Source organism: Salvia hispanica, chromosome 2, assembly GCF_029641045.1.
Source record: "Salvia hispanica isolate PSC_SH4W2 chromosome 2, Shi_PSC_v1, whole genome shotgun sequence".
In the NCBI taxonomy this organism is placed as follows: domain Eukaryota; kingdom Viridiplantae; phylum Streptophyta; class Magnoliopsida; order Lamiales; family Lamiaceae; genus Salvia; species Salvia hispanica.
The window spans coordinates 1,867,914-1,883,467 of NC_142693.1; the positions used below are offsets into that span (position 1 = coordinate 1,867,914).

Here is a 15,554-nt window from a genome sequence, read left to right on the forward strand (position 1 = left end):
ATTTAGACAAAATCGATGAAACACTAAAAGAGCAATATGTCTGCAGCTAACGCTCTTAAATCCTAGTTAGTTTGTGATACCACATCACCATGTTTGGTTATTGATTGAAGACATGAAATAACGAGTTCAAAATACTGCTATTTTTGGCCACTCTAACTTCATGATGTCTATTTTCGAGTGGAATGTGGTATCTCCAATGATATCCCCAACAATTTCTGAACTCGAGGATGAATCATAACTGAAAGCAGCGTTATAGATAGATCAGAATTCATGTACAATGTTTTCAAATGAAAAAGAAGAAGAAAAGGAGAACTCACCAGCCCCGTATGCTATTGAAAAGAGGTTAGAGGTGATCCAAGGAATGTATACAGCCTGCAAAAATATCATGGAGATTGTTTCAAAATATATCATTACATAGATTATGATAATAAGAGATTTAAACATGTTAGAATATGGAAAAGAAATAATGTAAGTAAGGCAAGGATCATGTAATTAGTGAGTGATTGATCTTGTATTAATGTGTGATTGATACCACCAAAAATAGGAGATAGTATTACCATTTGTAAATTAGGGTAAGCCTCTATATTAAGAGGCTCACTCCAAACGATGAAATACGACAAAGAAAACAATTCTCCTGCAATGTCTTCTTCCTCTTCTCTCTTGGATATCAATTTCAATATGGTACCAGAGCAGGTTGAGAAAAAGGGACTCAGAATATAATTTCATCACCGTCCATACCAATCCCGACCTTTCAACCAAGAGTAGAAACCTACATCCAAAAACAAACAGCAGCGATGTCAGACACAGAAGATCACAAGGAGGACCAAAACTCAATCATGAATTTTTCCGGTGATTTTGCAGAAAAATTCGCAGAATTCATCCGTCAAACCATGCAGAAATCCCCAACTCCAACTTCAAAACCAAAGCCAACGGCCAATCCAGACAACCTAGGCGAGATAGTTATTGCCACAAAACTGTCCGGGGATAACTACCCTCTCTGGGCGACCCTCGTAAAACGAGCTATTGGTGGGAAGAGATTATCCTCCCACATCTCTCGGGATTCAGAGCCTCCACCAATCACAGATCCAGATCATGAAACATGGCAGACGCTGGATCATTGCGTGTTCGGGTGGATAATTAACAGCATAGAACCCGAACTCGTAAATGAGGTCTCGCAATATCCGACGGCGAGGGAGCTATGGGAGGCACTGGCCGTGACCTATGGCAGCGGAGGAGATTCGCTACAGGTATACGACCTACACGTGAAAGCAAGCACCATCAAACAAGGCGATATGACCTTGGAGCAATTGTGGTTTCGTCTCCAAAACATATGGATGTCGATTGACAGGAAGAAACCAAATAAAATGATATACGCAGAGGATATTGCAATTCGCAATGCAGAAATACAAGAGGAAAGATTGTACCAATTCTTGATGGCTCTGAATGAAAGCCACGAAGTAACAAGGAAGGACATCCTAAAACGGGATCCACTCCCGTCGGTGAAGAACGCCTACGCCAACGTCCGAAGGGAGGCGACGAACGAAAGCGTGCTCAAACCCACACCCGCCGGCGCTGACAGTGGCGGAATTGCAGCGGGCTTGGCGATTCGCGGCGGCGGCGGCGGCGGACGAGGCGGGAAGACTCCGCACCGTGGAGAGGATCGTCGTTTCGAGGAAGATAAGAACAAGCTCTTGTGCTCTCACTGTGGAGGCCGGAAACACACCAAGGAGCAGTGCTTCCACCTCGTCGGATATCCTGATTGGTGGGATGAGATGAAGAAGCGACGGGCTGCTCGAAATTGGGCGAACAAGGGAAACAGGGGACCACCGGCAACAGGGGAGCGAGACCGGGCTACCAGCGCTGCGAATGCAGCGGGCAGCACCGGAGCCACCACTGTCACCGGTCGAGATGAGGCGATCGGAATTGGGACTGCAGCGGCGCCTTCTGGAGAAGAAATGGCATCGGCAAGGGTTGGGAAAGGTAATGGGGGGTTTAATTTTAAATTAAACCCCTCACATCCACCTTTATTATATTCCAGTCCCTCCAGTTCCGTAGAATATGAAAATATACCCCATTCTCTTTTTATGCAGTCCTCAAACATTCCTAAATTAAATATTGACCCCATTTACTCTCATATTGTTGGAAAAAGACCCCCAGACTCTAGAAAATTGGAATTTGAACCTCAAATTGATTGCAAAAATAGGTTTCAAGTTCTAGAAAATTTATCTGCAGCCTGTAGTATGTCTGAATCTTCATATAAGGATAAGGATTGGATTTTTGACTGTGGGGCTACTGACACTATGTCATTTGATGAATCTGATTTTACTGGGATGTCCGAACCTCATAAAAAATATGTCCAGACTGCCAATGGGGAATTGCTTACTGTCAAGGGAACCGGAACCATTAATATTTCACCCGCTCTAAAAATCTCAAATTGCCTATATGTCCCAACCTTGTCCCATAAGTTACTTTCTGTTAGTCATGTCACGAAAGAACTGAATTGCACCTTACTAATGCAACCTTCTTTTTGCATGTTACAGGATACTCAGACGGGGACGATTGTTGGGCGTGGCACTGAGCGACGTGGTCTTTACTATGTGGATGAGGTAGCTCAACAGAGTATTGTGTTGCTGACTCACGGATCCGCGGACAGACAGGCTTGGCTATGGCATCGTCGATTAGGACACCCATCGCTAGGTTATCTTAAAATTTTATTCCCTAGTTTTGATAAAATTACTCGTATGGATTGTGATACTTGTTTTTTGGCTAAGAGTCATCGACATTCTTTTAAAGCTAATAATACCCGTGTGGACCAAGTTTTTTCCCTTATTCATTCTGATGTGTGGGGACCAGCACCTATTACGGGAGGTCAAGGTCTTAAATATTTTGTGCTTTTTATCGATGATTTTTCACGCATGACATGGATATATTTTATGAAATCTAAGTCAGAAGTATTTGATAAATTTGTCCTTTTCTATACCTTTGTTCAAACCCAGTATAAGAAAAACATACAAATCCTTAGGTCTGATAATGGGGGGGAGTATGTTAATACCCAAATGCAACAATTCTTTGCGAAAAATGGCCTTGTACACCAAACCACTTGCCCTCACACACCAGAACAAAATGGGGTAGCAGAACGAAAGAATAGGAAACTCCTTGAAATGACCAGAGCCCATCTTATAGAATCCAAAGTCCCAAAGTCTTTTTGGCCTGAAGCCCTAGCCACTTCTGTCTATACCCTGAATCACCTACCCACTAAAGGCCTCGAAAACAAATCCCCCATACAAGTCCTATCTACCCAAACACAGATACCTCTCCCACTTACTCTTGAGCCTAGAGTTTTTGGATGCTCTACCTTTATTCATATACCAAAACACGAAAGATCCAAATTTTCCCCTTGTGCCGTAAAAGGCGTTTTCCTAGGATATGCCCAACAACAAAAAGGTTATCGATGCTACGACCCCAAAGCCAAACGCATGTTTATCACAATGAACTGTGATTTCGTTGAAAATGAGTACTTCTATCACCAACTTAGCAGTCAGGGGGAGGGAAATCAAAAAGAAACTTCGATTGACCCGCTAAGTTTGTTCCAGAACCTAATCATCAGTCCTATACCAAGTCCTGTTCCCGAAGTGGATCTAACAAAGAAGGTTAGCTTTACCACCGAGCAGGCCTCAAACACACCGGCAGAGACCACTGCGCTCAGTGACAAGGCCCCAATATCTCTGACTGATTATCCTGAGGTAAGGAATTCTGATCCTAGTGAATTCCCTGTTATTGAGACTGACCTTGAGCATAGATGGGAAACCATCCAAGAGGAGTCAGACACCTCCGGACAGCCTATCCTGCCTCCACGATGCAATAGAGGAGTGCCCCCAAAGAAATACTCCCCAGATTGGAAGGGAAGAAAAGCTCGCTACCCTGTGGCCTGCTCCATGACTGCACAGATGACTGAAATGGCACGAGCATTTGAAGCTGCCTTGTATGAGGATGAAATACCAAACTCAGTAGAAGAAGCAATGAAGCACAAACACTGGAGGGAAGCCATGAAGAAGGAGATGGATGCTCTCCTCAAAAACAAGACATGGGAGAAATGTGTACTGCCAGAGGGAAAACGGCCAGTCGGATGCAGATGGATCTTTACTATAAAAAGGCGGGCAGATGGATCGATTGAGAGATATAAGGCAAGACTGGTAGCAAAAGGCTATACTCAGACTTATGGGGTGGATTACGCCGAGACCTTCTCACCAGTAGCCAAGATGAGCACAGTGAGAATTCTATTATCTGTTGCAGCAAATCAGAATTGGCCTTTACATCAGCTTGACGTCACTAATGCCTTCCTACATGGAGAACTAAAGAAAGAGGAGGAGGTATACATAGAGGTTCCTCCGGGCTACAATGGTGAATTTGGACCAGGAGAAGTATGTCGCCTAAAGAAGACACTTTACGGTCTAAAACAGTCACCCAGGGTGTGGTTTGGACGGTTTAGCCAGGCGATGCAGAAGTATGGATACCGGCAGAGCAACTCTGACCATACTCTCTTCCTCAAACAACAAGGTGATAGCATAACCTGTCTTCTGATATATGTGGATGATATGATAATCACAGGAAATGACTCAGTTGAAATCAAGAAGCTGCGAGAAAATCTTTCCCAAGAATTTGAGATGAAAGATCTAGGAGATTTGAAGTACTTTCTGGGAATAGAAGTCATGCGATCAAAACGTGGGATATTCTTGAGACAGAAGAAGTACGTCCTCGACTTGCTAACGGAGACAGGACTACTGGAATGCAAGCCCGCAAAAACACCAATGGTACAGAACCATGGTTTGAAGATAGAAGAAGGAGCCAAACCAGCGGACAGAGAGCGATACCAACGTTTGGTTGGAAAACTGATCTACCTAGCCCATACAAGGCCCGATATCGCATATGCAGTCGGAGTGGTGAGTCAGTTCATGCACAGCCCACAGGAAGAGCACATGAATGCTACGATGAGGATAGTAAGATATCTTAAGGGGACAGTTGGCTACGGAATTCTACTGAAAGGTGGAGGGAATTTAGAAGTGTCTGGATACACCGATGCCGACTGGGCAAGCAATCCTATCGATCGAAAGTCAACAGCTGGGTACTTCATGTTCATGGGCGACAACCTTGTCACTTGGAGGAGTAAAAAACAAAAAGTGGTTGCACTTTCTAGTGCTGAAGCTGAATTCCGAGGAGCAAAGAGTGGAATAACCGAAATCCTATGGATACGGAGACTTCTTACAGAAATTGGCTTTCCACTTACTCAGAAGAGTCAACTATTCTGTGACAACAAGGCAGCAATCAACATAGCAGAAAACCCAGTCCAACACGACCGGACGAAGCATGTGGAGATTGATCGGCACTTTATCAAGGAGAAGATTGAGAAAGGAATTATTGAGTTGCCCTTTGTCCGCTCAGAAGATCAACTAGCAGACATCCTGACCAAAGCAGTCCATTCAAAGGTGTTTGAAGAAGTATTAGGCAAGCTAAGCATCGGAGATGCCGTTACTTAGCTTGAGGGGGAGTGTTAGAATATGGAAAAGAAATAATGTAAGTAAGGCAAGGATCATGTAATTAGTGAGTGATTGATCTTGTAATTAATGTGTGATTGATACCACCAAAAATAGGAGATAGTATTACCATTTGTAAATTAGGGTAAGCCTCTATATTAAGAGGCTCACTCCAAACGATGAAATACGACAAAGAAAACAATTCTCCTACAATGTCTTCTTCCTCTTCTCTCTTGGATATCAATTTCAATAATACACAGTAGCACCACGATTAAAGCAAGCACAAAATAGCTATGTAATGAATATAATGGTGTTCAATGCTGTGTGTGTTTATTTAGTCAAATGGAAATCCATGTAAATATATGAGTGTCCAGCAGATTATGGAAAAAAATCACCGTAATAAAAGCATGAAATCAGCAAAATTGATGAAATCAGCAAAATTGAAAAAATCAGTAAGAGATAGTACTTGATAAGGGCTGTGCAAACAAAGGAGATATGAGAATATTTTGTAACAGATAGTTTGTAAGAAGGAAAAGACGATACCTATCCATAAATTTCTCAATATGCTCTTTATTTTTTTCAAGAGCACCCTTGTCTTCTAAAATATCCCTCTGTCAAAAAACAATAACTGGTTATGAGTTGCTAGCTACAAGATCAACGCCTCAAGGCAATGGTAGAAGGATGGATGAACAAATTGCGACAGTAACAGTAAAATACAGAGCAAACGCCTAAAGCTCATACGATGGTGATAGGCATGGATTCCCTAAGTGAACGTGCTTCGTTGTATCGACTGCAAAACGGTACGAAACAATTGAGGTCATGAGACAATGAGTTGCATCAAGATACTATATCCAAAACATCAATTTATTGGCATAATAATCTAGAAAGTATATTATAGTAAAATACATATGTTGAGGATATTCATATTCACAACATAGAAATCGGGTAGAGAAGTTACCTTTGTCCATGATGGGAAAGATATTGAATACGAGATAAGTGAATAGGAACAAACAAAATACGCAGCAGAAGAGTCACAGCTGCAATTGATGCCCACCTAACAAAAATCCCAATGAGATGACTTTACCAATCACACTCAATCCAATCAACAATTTACTAGTATAACATTGAGCTTTAAAATAAGAGGTTAGGTTCATGTAAAGCAGATGATTTTGTCTTAGGAGAAACATCCTCACCATTCTAAACCAGTGAATGAGTGCATGTATTCAATTATGTTCATGTTACTGACTGATATGTTTATGTTACTGACTGAACCTGCTGCTGCAGTGGCCATTTCATTCACGACTGGAGCAGCCTCAACTGCCTTATCAGCCACCACACCGATCACTCCATTCAAATCTTCAGCAGGGGCCTCAATCTCGGAAGGCACCTTTGACATATTTCTATGGAAAATCAGCCCATAGCCTGTGGGAACCTCAGAATGCATAACTCGAGATACATTTCCTGATAGCAGCCCATAGCCCGTAGGAACCTCAGAACGCATGAGTCGAAGATTGCCAGCGTTGTTTCTGGATATCAGAAAATTGCTGAGCATCTCAGGATTCGTTTTCGCAGGCAACTGCTCACGGTCGCTGCCACTAATGTGCGACAGTGAAGGCGAAAATCGCTGGTGCTGTTGGTAGAACAACTTCGATCTAGCCATGATGCTACGCCTGTAGGCCATTGCTTCCGCGTCCTACAACAAAAAGGAACGGATGAAAACAGTTGATTATAGATTCAATCAACTTCAACGTAACAGTATAAGCTTAAAAAACACATCCCACTAACAACATACAGAGCAAACCTTTCTTCACAATTAATAACAATTTCCACTAAGCCTAACACAAAATTATCTACGATTTACATATAATGCTAAACTAAAAATTTCACCACACACCGTTGACTCGAATTATTTTAAACACGAGAATTACCCGCAAGTGTACGGGGCTAGTGTAGCAATAAACAAGTAAGAGTATCGTATCCACGAAGACAAATTGTGCAACTCAAGTACCACGAACCGATTTTGACTCCTATCTAGAAAATCCAAAAAAGTTGGTTTTGATTTTGAAAAACAATTAAAAATAACAAGACAAAAGCACGCAACAAAAGACGAGTTTCAAGTAAGAGAACGAGGTAGAGTCTTGGATCCAACTACAACAAACACGATGTGAACAACTCAACAACTTCGATTACCCATTTGAAGTCTCTAGGATTACTAGAAAAGCCGCTAGTCTAGACTAAGCCCTCTCTCGAGTGCACTTAACCAGTTGATTAATCACTAATATTGAAGTCTCCTTCTAATACGTCACAATTAACTCCTTAAAACAAAGAGCTCAAGCCCTCATCTAGAATTCCTTCTCTCGAATGCAAATTATCTAGGTGTTGATCATTCTTTTATCAATGCTAATTAGGTATCTCTCGATTACTCAAAACTAGGTCAACAAACCCAATTGGTATCTAAGCAATTGAATTGAAAAGACACAAGAACGAAACAAAGAAATCACAAGAGCAAAGGTAATCAAAAGTCCTTGAATTAATCAAAAGTATTCATTGTAATCTTCACCAAAACTCTACAAATGATTTAGCTACTCATATTCAAAGCAAATTCACAAGAGAAATCTATAGAAAGTGAATTGAACATAGGAAAACTAATAGAGATACTCCCAAAGGTGAATTGAATGGGCAAATCGTCTTCGTCTTCAAACTTGTTGATGAATCGGACTCTTTGTCGCTTCAATCTGCTCTCAAATGTGGAAACTGGTTCTAGGGCGTGTGGAAAGTATGCTGGAGTCGAACCCTAGGTCCTATTTATACCCGGGGCGAAAATAGAAGAAAATCAGTAATTACGAGCAATTCGCCCGGCCGGGCAATTTTAAGTGACAAAACGCCCGACCGGGCGTTCTCCTTAACCGTGACCTTCCACAAAACGCCCGACCCGGGCGATTTCAGAAGGAAAAACGCCCGGGGACAGTGAATACGCCCGGCCTGAGAAGCAAAACGCCCGGCTTGTTTAGTAAAACGCCCGGCTTGATCTTTTGTCTGCCATTTCGTTCGTTTCCACCTGTTTTGACTACAAAAACTTGACAAACTTATCAAAACACTAAAGTAAGGGATCATGGATGAAAACTCGAGTAATGTGCTACAAAATACTCAATTAAGCACTTTCAATCGTCCAAAATACTTGTTAATCTACGAGTTTATCAACCGTACGCATTATCCAAAATCAGTCATTTCATTTCACAGTAACACTTCAGAAAATTCTAAAATGTGCATCAGCTCAACTTTCACAAACAAAGCATGGAGGCGATTTGTTTGTTTTTCACACATTTCGAAGTTCGCCATCAGATCGCAACAAAATTCCTCCTTAGAATGAGAAAAATTAAAACTAAACGGAAAAAATGAACATTTTCAAGCATATTATATGATCTACATTACACAATTAACGGCATGCATTTAACATAAACTCAAAATAAAAATCTTACTAGGTTTTGGAATCGGAAGAGAGAAAATCAGGAGAAGTGACGCAAGTTTAGGTGGTGGAGGAAATAGCTTTCGTGTTGGTATGCGAAATGTAAATGATGTGAGCATCCTTTAGTAAATGACTTAGTTTCTTTTGGTACTTATTTTTTCAAACCATTTCATTTCTTTTTCAGGATTTATTTGTTGTTATATTCAAATACCCCATCAATGAATCAAAATTGCCTGAAAATAGTACGTACTATATTTTTAAAATTGTTTTACAAAACATAGCCCATTAAAAAATTCTCCTATAATTTTTTTCTTCTTTCTTAATATAGTAATCTCTTTTTTATTAGTATGTTTTCTTTCTTAATACTATCCTAAGGGCATCACAATGCAGGGCTTTATAATGAATTTCATTTTAGCTATAATTTCATTTTTTTTCTGCCAGTCAAATAAAAAAAAATTCATTTCACCACATACTTCGAACACGAACTAGTCTCATTTTTAGATACAACTAAAAATATCTACAAATTAAGTTACGCGATAAAACTAATTAAATTTAAATTCAAAGAACTACATTAATTGAAGTGAAAATAATAAATTAAATTCCAAAAATTAAATATTGAAAATTATGTTAATTTGAACTCCTAAATTAAAACCTCAAGTATTACGTGCCAACTCCCAAATTTCTTCGACTAGAGCATGTTGGAGTTGGTCGTGAGCCCGCATCCTGACAGATGTTGGAAATATATAGGATCTATGTTGGAGGAGTAATTTAGTTTGGAGGAAATATTTGAGAGGAGGATGGGTGGAATATATGGGAAATGATTTACGAGAGGTTATGTGCGAAAACTAAGAACACTTTATTTCTCAAACTTCAACTTCACAACTTCTTCGACTTCTCAACTTTTCAACACCTGCAAAATGTCACAACTCTCCCCTATTTATAGGATTCACTTCATATTCTAGAATCATCTATTTGATAATTTTATATTATAAATATCTAGATTTTTGATGAACTCCAATGCAAATGCTTGAGCATATCCCACTGTGGGACCAGGCACAGTCACCCCTCCTCCCATCATTGGCTCAAAAATAGCCTTTAGCATAAAGGATTTACCCTTGATATTGTTACCTACAACAGCTTATTGAATGGATATTTGAAAAAGGGAAGCGTGGATGAAGCTTGGCTTCTTTTTCTTGAAATTCCTAATAAAGGCTTGGTGCGAGATAACCATACTTATAATACCATGATACACGGATTATTTATTATGAGTAGATTTGCCGAGGGTTGTAAACTTTTCGAGGATATGGAAGACCAACATCTGCGTCCTGATTTGCAAACTTACACTATGTTGTTGGATGGGCTGTGTAGGAATAGAGAGATTAATGAGGCTGTTTCGTTGTTGCGCCTGATTGAAGATAAAGGATTTACCCTGGACGCAGTCACGTACGGTGCTCTCATAAATGGATTATGCAAAAATGGAAAACATGGCATTGCGAGAGTTCTTTTCAATCAACTTCAATCAAATGGTGTACAACCTAATGTTCAGATATATACTATGATCATTGGTTCATTTTGTCAAGAAGGGTCTTTCGAGGAGGTAAAACGTTTGCTGGTAGAGATGGAGGGTCGCGGGTGTGGACCGGATCATGTAACATACAATGTCATCGTCGGGAGTCTGCTAAGGCGAAATGAGGTTGACATGGCAAGATCATTCATGGAAGAAATGCGGGAAATGGGATTCTCAGCCGATTCTGCAACTTCCTCGATACCAGATGGAGATGATTTTTTCCTCAAATTGATGAAGGACCTTGCACCCAAGTAATTTGTATCCGAGTCCTTATCAAGTGGAGGTTAGTGATATTATCACCTTTCGTTATGCATAATTACAATTCTTGAACTTGTTTTTTGCCTTTTCTAAATTTCAGTTATTTCCTGTTTCATATTGAGGCATCCAAGAAGTTGCATTTCAAGAGATTTTAATCTAAAACTTGTATTTAAACTACTTATTTTAGTTCAGGTTGTGTTTGTTCCCATGGAGGAGTTGTTGTTTCTAGTGCAGGGCTAGGATTGATGCTGCCAAAGGTTTGTGTCTTGGTGCTTCAAGTCGGGTTCAATTTTTAGAATGCTTGTGATCAGGGACGGACCTAGGCATAGTCCAAGCCACCGCTCCAGCGGGGGCTTGGCCGGTGCCGGTGCCGGTCCTAGTACTTCCTGTCTTCCACCACATATGGCTGTCTGTGTCTTTGCCGGTCCTAGTACCTTTTAAATTTTTTTTACGGAAGAAGAAAGGAGAAAGGGAGAAGAAGAAGAAAGAGAAAAGGGAGATAAGTAGAAAGTAATTATGATAATTGAATTTACAGCTGTGTAGGGCCCTAATCTATTATAAATCGTAATTATGATAAGTTTGTTTCGAGATATTGGGAAAAGTGCATTATCAAGTTTGCATTTTTGTTTTCATTTTAGGAATAATACTAGTATATGCTACGGAATAAATTTCTTGAGTTTATAGCATAATATGAATTTTACATAATAAATTGTTTTACTTACATATCTCCGTAATGTCACAATTTATGTGTATGATCTATCTTAAAATGTTAATTTAAATTAATCTAGTTAATTTATTTAAAAATAGAATATAAAATCATGATTTTTTAATTTTTATTAGACTATATACTTTTTCTTTTATTGTTTTTTTTCTCATTTTAGTAAAAGACCATTGTCTTTTAAATATTTTCAAAAGATAACATTTTAAAATTGGATAATATAATTGTAAAAAATTAAAAATTTATGATTTAATATTATAATTTTATAATGAAACTGGCCAAAATTTACTAAAATTTTTAATATTAGACTAGAGGTGTTGAATCATTTTCTCTTGTCCATGGATTTAGATCTTACGATCGAACCACGTCAAATCCCTGAAGTCATTTTCTTGTTCGCCGCACTTGGCAGCATGCATTTTAAGCATATGGTATTTTGGTTTCTATATTTTTATAATTTTAAAGTAGTTTCTTTGTATTGACATGGTTGACAACATCTATTTTAATCATTGTCATTTTGGATTCTTGTGTGTTTTATAATTACGATGTCATGGTCCATTTAATTTGTGAAATGGACGCAGTGATGTGTTTAATTTATATTGTAGGAGTAGTTTTTGCTTAATTTTAAAGCTAATACTAATAATTAATTATGCATTTAATTTGATTTGTATTTAGTTTACTAAATGAGTAGGAGATCTCTTTATCTATTTGATGATCCTCGCATCCTTGAATTTCAACAATATTTCCTAACATTTTTATTAATTATTTTTGTGATTAATTATATCAAGTTTATTAGTATCTTTTAATATTTATTTGTATATATTCTAATTCTCATATATCTTCAATTTTATTACTCATTTTATTCATTGTTATTATATACAAAACGATTAGGTGGGCCGAAAAACGACATATGCTAGCTGTGGTGGTTTTGCAGCATCTCAGTTGCCACATAGAAAGTTTTAGAAATGATTATAAATTTAAAACAATGAAATTTACAGAATAAATATATTGTTAAAGTTTGAATATTATATTTTGTAGGAGTATTAATTATTTCTAGTTTATTACTATATTTTAATATTAATTTGTAAATATTTTTAATTCTCATATAACTTATATTTTACTAATTTTGTTCTTTGTTATTATTTGCTGTGATTTTTTGTTTATAATTTTCATATAATGATATTGTTTATAAGTGTGTTTCAATCGTATAGAAATTTATTATTACGGGTGTAATGCTAGTTTCAAATAATATGCAACTTTATATTATTAATTTTTAGGATCTTTGCACGAATAAAATTGTTTATAGCGAAGAGTGTCTTTCCCAATTGTTTCCCTATTCTCACTTTCAATCTTACCTGAAGATGAGCAGAAGGGCTGCTGTATCTGCAATCGATCTCATTCATGGAAGCAGATTTCTCAATCGATGGTCTCATAAATCGGGTATTCTCTCTCCTCCATTCTCTCTCTTCTCTTCCAAGGCTTTTCAATTTCAACCTAAGCGGCGCCCAATAGATTTCAGTACTGTTAAAGAATTAGATGATGCTGTTAAATTGTTTGGAAAAATGAAGAGTATGCGGCCTGAGCCTTCCATTCTAGTGTACACCAATCTTATGAGTGTCGGTGTAAAGATTGAGCAGTATTCTTTTGCCCTTAAGGTGTTTGATGAAATGCGTCAAATGGGTTTCCCTGTTGATATGTACACTATGAGTATTGCAATTAACTGTTGCTGTCACTTGAAAGATATAAACTATGGTTTTGCTATAATGGCCTTCTTTTTTAAGGGTGGTTACGAACCAGATGCTGTGATAATCAGCCATCTCATTAAAGGGTTGTTTTTAGAGGGTAAAGAGGCAGAAGCTGTGAAATTATTCCAAAAGGTTCTCGATTTAAAACTTTGCGAGCCTGATCAGGTTATGATTCTGCACTTGATAGATGGCTTACGTAAAACTGGACAGGTCATTGTAGCTTACAATTGGATTCATAGATTAGAAAGTTGTGGGTGGAGACCAAGCGTTTGGGCTTATAGCACATTAATTGATGGGTTCTGCAATGATCAAAAGCTGGATGACGCTTTGAAACTTCTGCCCGAGATGATCAGCAAGGGTATTTTACCTAATGTTGTCACATATACTACCATGATTAAGGGACTATGTGATAATGGTAGGCATACCGATGTTGGAGACTTATTGAATGAAATGACCAATTCAACGATATCTTTGGATGTGCATACTTTCAATATATTGATCAATGCATATTGTAAGGAAGGGAAGATGGAAGAGGCTACAAATGTACTGGAAATTATGATGCAACAAAACATTTCTCCCGATGTGGTCACATATAGTACACTTATTGATGGATTATGTATGAAAGGTGAAATAGATAGAGCAAAACAGTTACTTGATTACATGGTAGAGATGGGCTTAAAGCCTAATATTGTTAGCTATAATAGCTTATTAAATGGATATTGCAAGAAGGGATGCGTTGATGAAGCATGGCTTCTTTTTCTTGAAATTCCCAATAAAGGGTTGGTGCGAAATAACCATACTTATAATACCATGATACACGGATTATTTAGGGAATATAAATTTGCCGAGGGCTGTAAACTATTCGAGGTTATGGAAGACCAACAACTGCGTCCTGATTTGCAAACTTACACTACATTGTTGGATGGGCTGTGTAGGAATAGGGAGATTAATGAGGCTGTTTCATTGTTGCGCCTGATTGAAGATAAAGGATTTACCCCTGACATAGTCACGTACGGTGCTCTCATAAATGGATTGTGCAAAAATGGAAAACATGGCATTGCGAGACATCTTTTCAATCAACTTCGTTCAAATGGTGTACAACCTGATGTTCATATATATAGTATGATCATCGGTTCATTTTGTCAAGAAGGGTCTTTCGAAGAGGTAAAACGTTTGCTGGCAGAGATGGAGGGTCGCGGGTGTGGACCTAATCGTGTTACATACAATGTCATCATCGGGAGTCTGCTAAGGCGAAATGAGGTTGACATGGCAAGATCATTCATGGAAGAAATGCGAGAAATGGGATTCTCAGCCGATTCTGCAACTTCCTCGATGCCAGATGGAGATGATTTTTTCCTCAAATTGATGAATGACCTTGCGCCCAAGTAATTTGTATCCTAGTCCTTATCAAGTGGAGGTTAGTGACATTATCACCTTTCTTTATGCATAATAACACTGTTCGATTCTTGAACTTATATTTTGCCCTTCAGTTATGGTCTTTTTCAAGAGATTTTAATCTGAAACTTATATTTAAACTGCTGATTTAGTTCATGTTGTGTTTGTTTCCACGCATGCTTCGTTGTTTCTAGTGCAGGTCGAGGATTGATGCAGCCTAAGAGGTTTATGTCTCGGAGCTTCAAGCCGGATTCAATTGCTTAATGCTGCTGCGTGAATGTGATGCAATTGAACATGTGAATATTATCAGAGTATATTTGTTTTCAAAACTTGTTATATTTGGATGAGCTAAATGGTTAGTTGCTGAGGATTCTATCTACATTTATGTATTTTGGTAATTGAACATGCAGTTATTGTGTTTGTTTATTTGTTGTGTTTGTTTCCATGCAGGTATTGTTGTTTCTAGTGCAGGGCGAGGATGGATGCAGCCTAAGAGCCAAAGGTTTATGCTTGAGATATATGCGTTCCTTAATGCTGCTGCGTGATGCAATTGAACATGCGGATATTATCAACGCGTATTTGTTTTCAAAACTAGTTATATTTACATGAGCTAAATGGTTAGTTGTTGAGGGTGCTGTCTGCATTTCTGTATTTCGTAACTGTGAGAATTCATATTTATTTTGTGCTTTTATATGACTCTGGTGCTGTCGATCCATTTCGGCTAAGTTGTGTTAGGTCAAGCATGTTTCAATTATATCCAACAAAATCTTATAAATAGTGTAATGATAACTATTTTTAGTTTATACCAAGAACATCTATTTCCTGTCAATGCTTCCCCAATAAATCAGCCAAGAAGAGACAACCCAGCCGCCTAATA

The 15,554-nt window shown here is 38.4% G+C and overlaps 3 protein-coding genes across 4 annotated transcripts; 2 read left to right on the plus strand and 1 right to left on the minus strand.

The window, feature by feature from the left end:
* Position 1: 1 nt before the first annotated feature.
* Positions 2 to 7,215, minus strand: LOC125200740 (uncharacterized). Its single transcript, XM_089063962.1, has 6 exons — positions 6,725 to 7,215; positions 6,490 to 6,585; positions 1,542 to 1,944; positions 558 to 719; positions 318 to 372; positions 2 to 238 (listed from the first exon to the last, which is right to left on the minus strand). Exons 1-6 carry the CDS (start codon positions 7,210 to 7,212, stop codon positions 168 to 170), a joined length of 1,275 nt encoding a protein of 424 aa, XP_088920088.1. The 5' UTR covers positions 7,213 to 7,215; the 3' UTR covers positions 2 to 167.
* Positions 7,216 to 9,807: 2,592 nt separating this feature from the next.
* LOC148931367 (uncharacterized) lies at positions 9,808 to 10,819 on the plus strand. Its single transcript, XM_089063964.1, has 2 exons — positions 9,808 to 9,828; positions 10,097 to 10,819. Exons 1-2 carry the CDS (start codon positions 9,808 to 9,810, stop codon positions 10,817 to 10,819), a joined length of 744 nt encoding a protein of 247 aa, XP_088920090.1.
* Positions 10,820 to 12,783: 1,964 nt separating this feature from the next.
* On the plus strand, positions 12,784 to 15,506 carry LOC125200736 (uncharacterized). 2 transcript variants are annotated; one of them, XM_048098481.2, is made up of 3 exons: positions 12,784 to 14,699; positions 14,872 to 15,032; positions 15,128 to 15,506. In XM_048098481.2, the coding sequence occupies exon 1, from the start codon at positions 12,899 to 12,901 to the stop codon at positions 14,669 to 14,671; it is 1,773 nt and encodes a 590-aa protein (XP_047954438.1). In that variant the 5' UTR covers positions 12,784 to 12,898; the 3' UTR covers positions 14,672 to 14,699; positions 14,872 to 15,032; positions 15,128 to 15,506. The 2 variants fall into 2 exon arrangements, with proteins under 2 accessions (XP_047954438.1, XP_047954439.1); XM_048098482.2 differs by having other exon boundaries at positions 14,877 to 15,032.
* The last annotated feature ends 48 nt before the right edge of the window (positions 15,507 to 15,554 follow it).

Coding starts and splice junctions, on each gene's coding strand:
- LOC125200740 (XM_089063962.1), bottom strand. CDS start 7,212: ATGGCCTACAGGCGTAGCATCATGGCTAGATCGAAGTTGTTCTACCAA. Junction 1,945..6,489: donor CTTTCCCATCATGGACAAAG/GTAACTTCTCTA, acceptor TTTCTTCTCCAG/AAGGCGCCGCTGCAGTCCCA. Junction 373..557: donor CTTACCCTAATTTACAAATG/GTAATACTATCT, acceptor ATATTTTTGCAG/GCTGTATACATTCCTTGGAT.
- LOC148931367 (XM_089063964.1), top strand. CDS start 9,808: ATGGGAAATGATTTACGAGAG. Junction 9,829..10,096: donor TGGGAAATGATTTACGAGAG/GTTATGTGCGAA, acceptor AATAGCCTTTAG/CATAAAGGATTTACCCTTGA.
- LOC125200736 (XM_048098481.2), top strand. CDS start 12,899: ATGAGCAGAAGGGCTGCTGTATCTGCAATCGATCTCATTCATGGAAGC.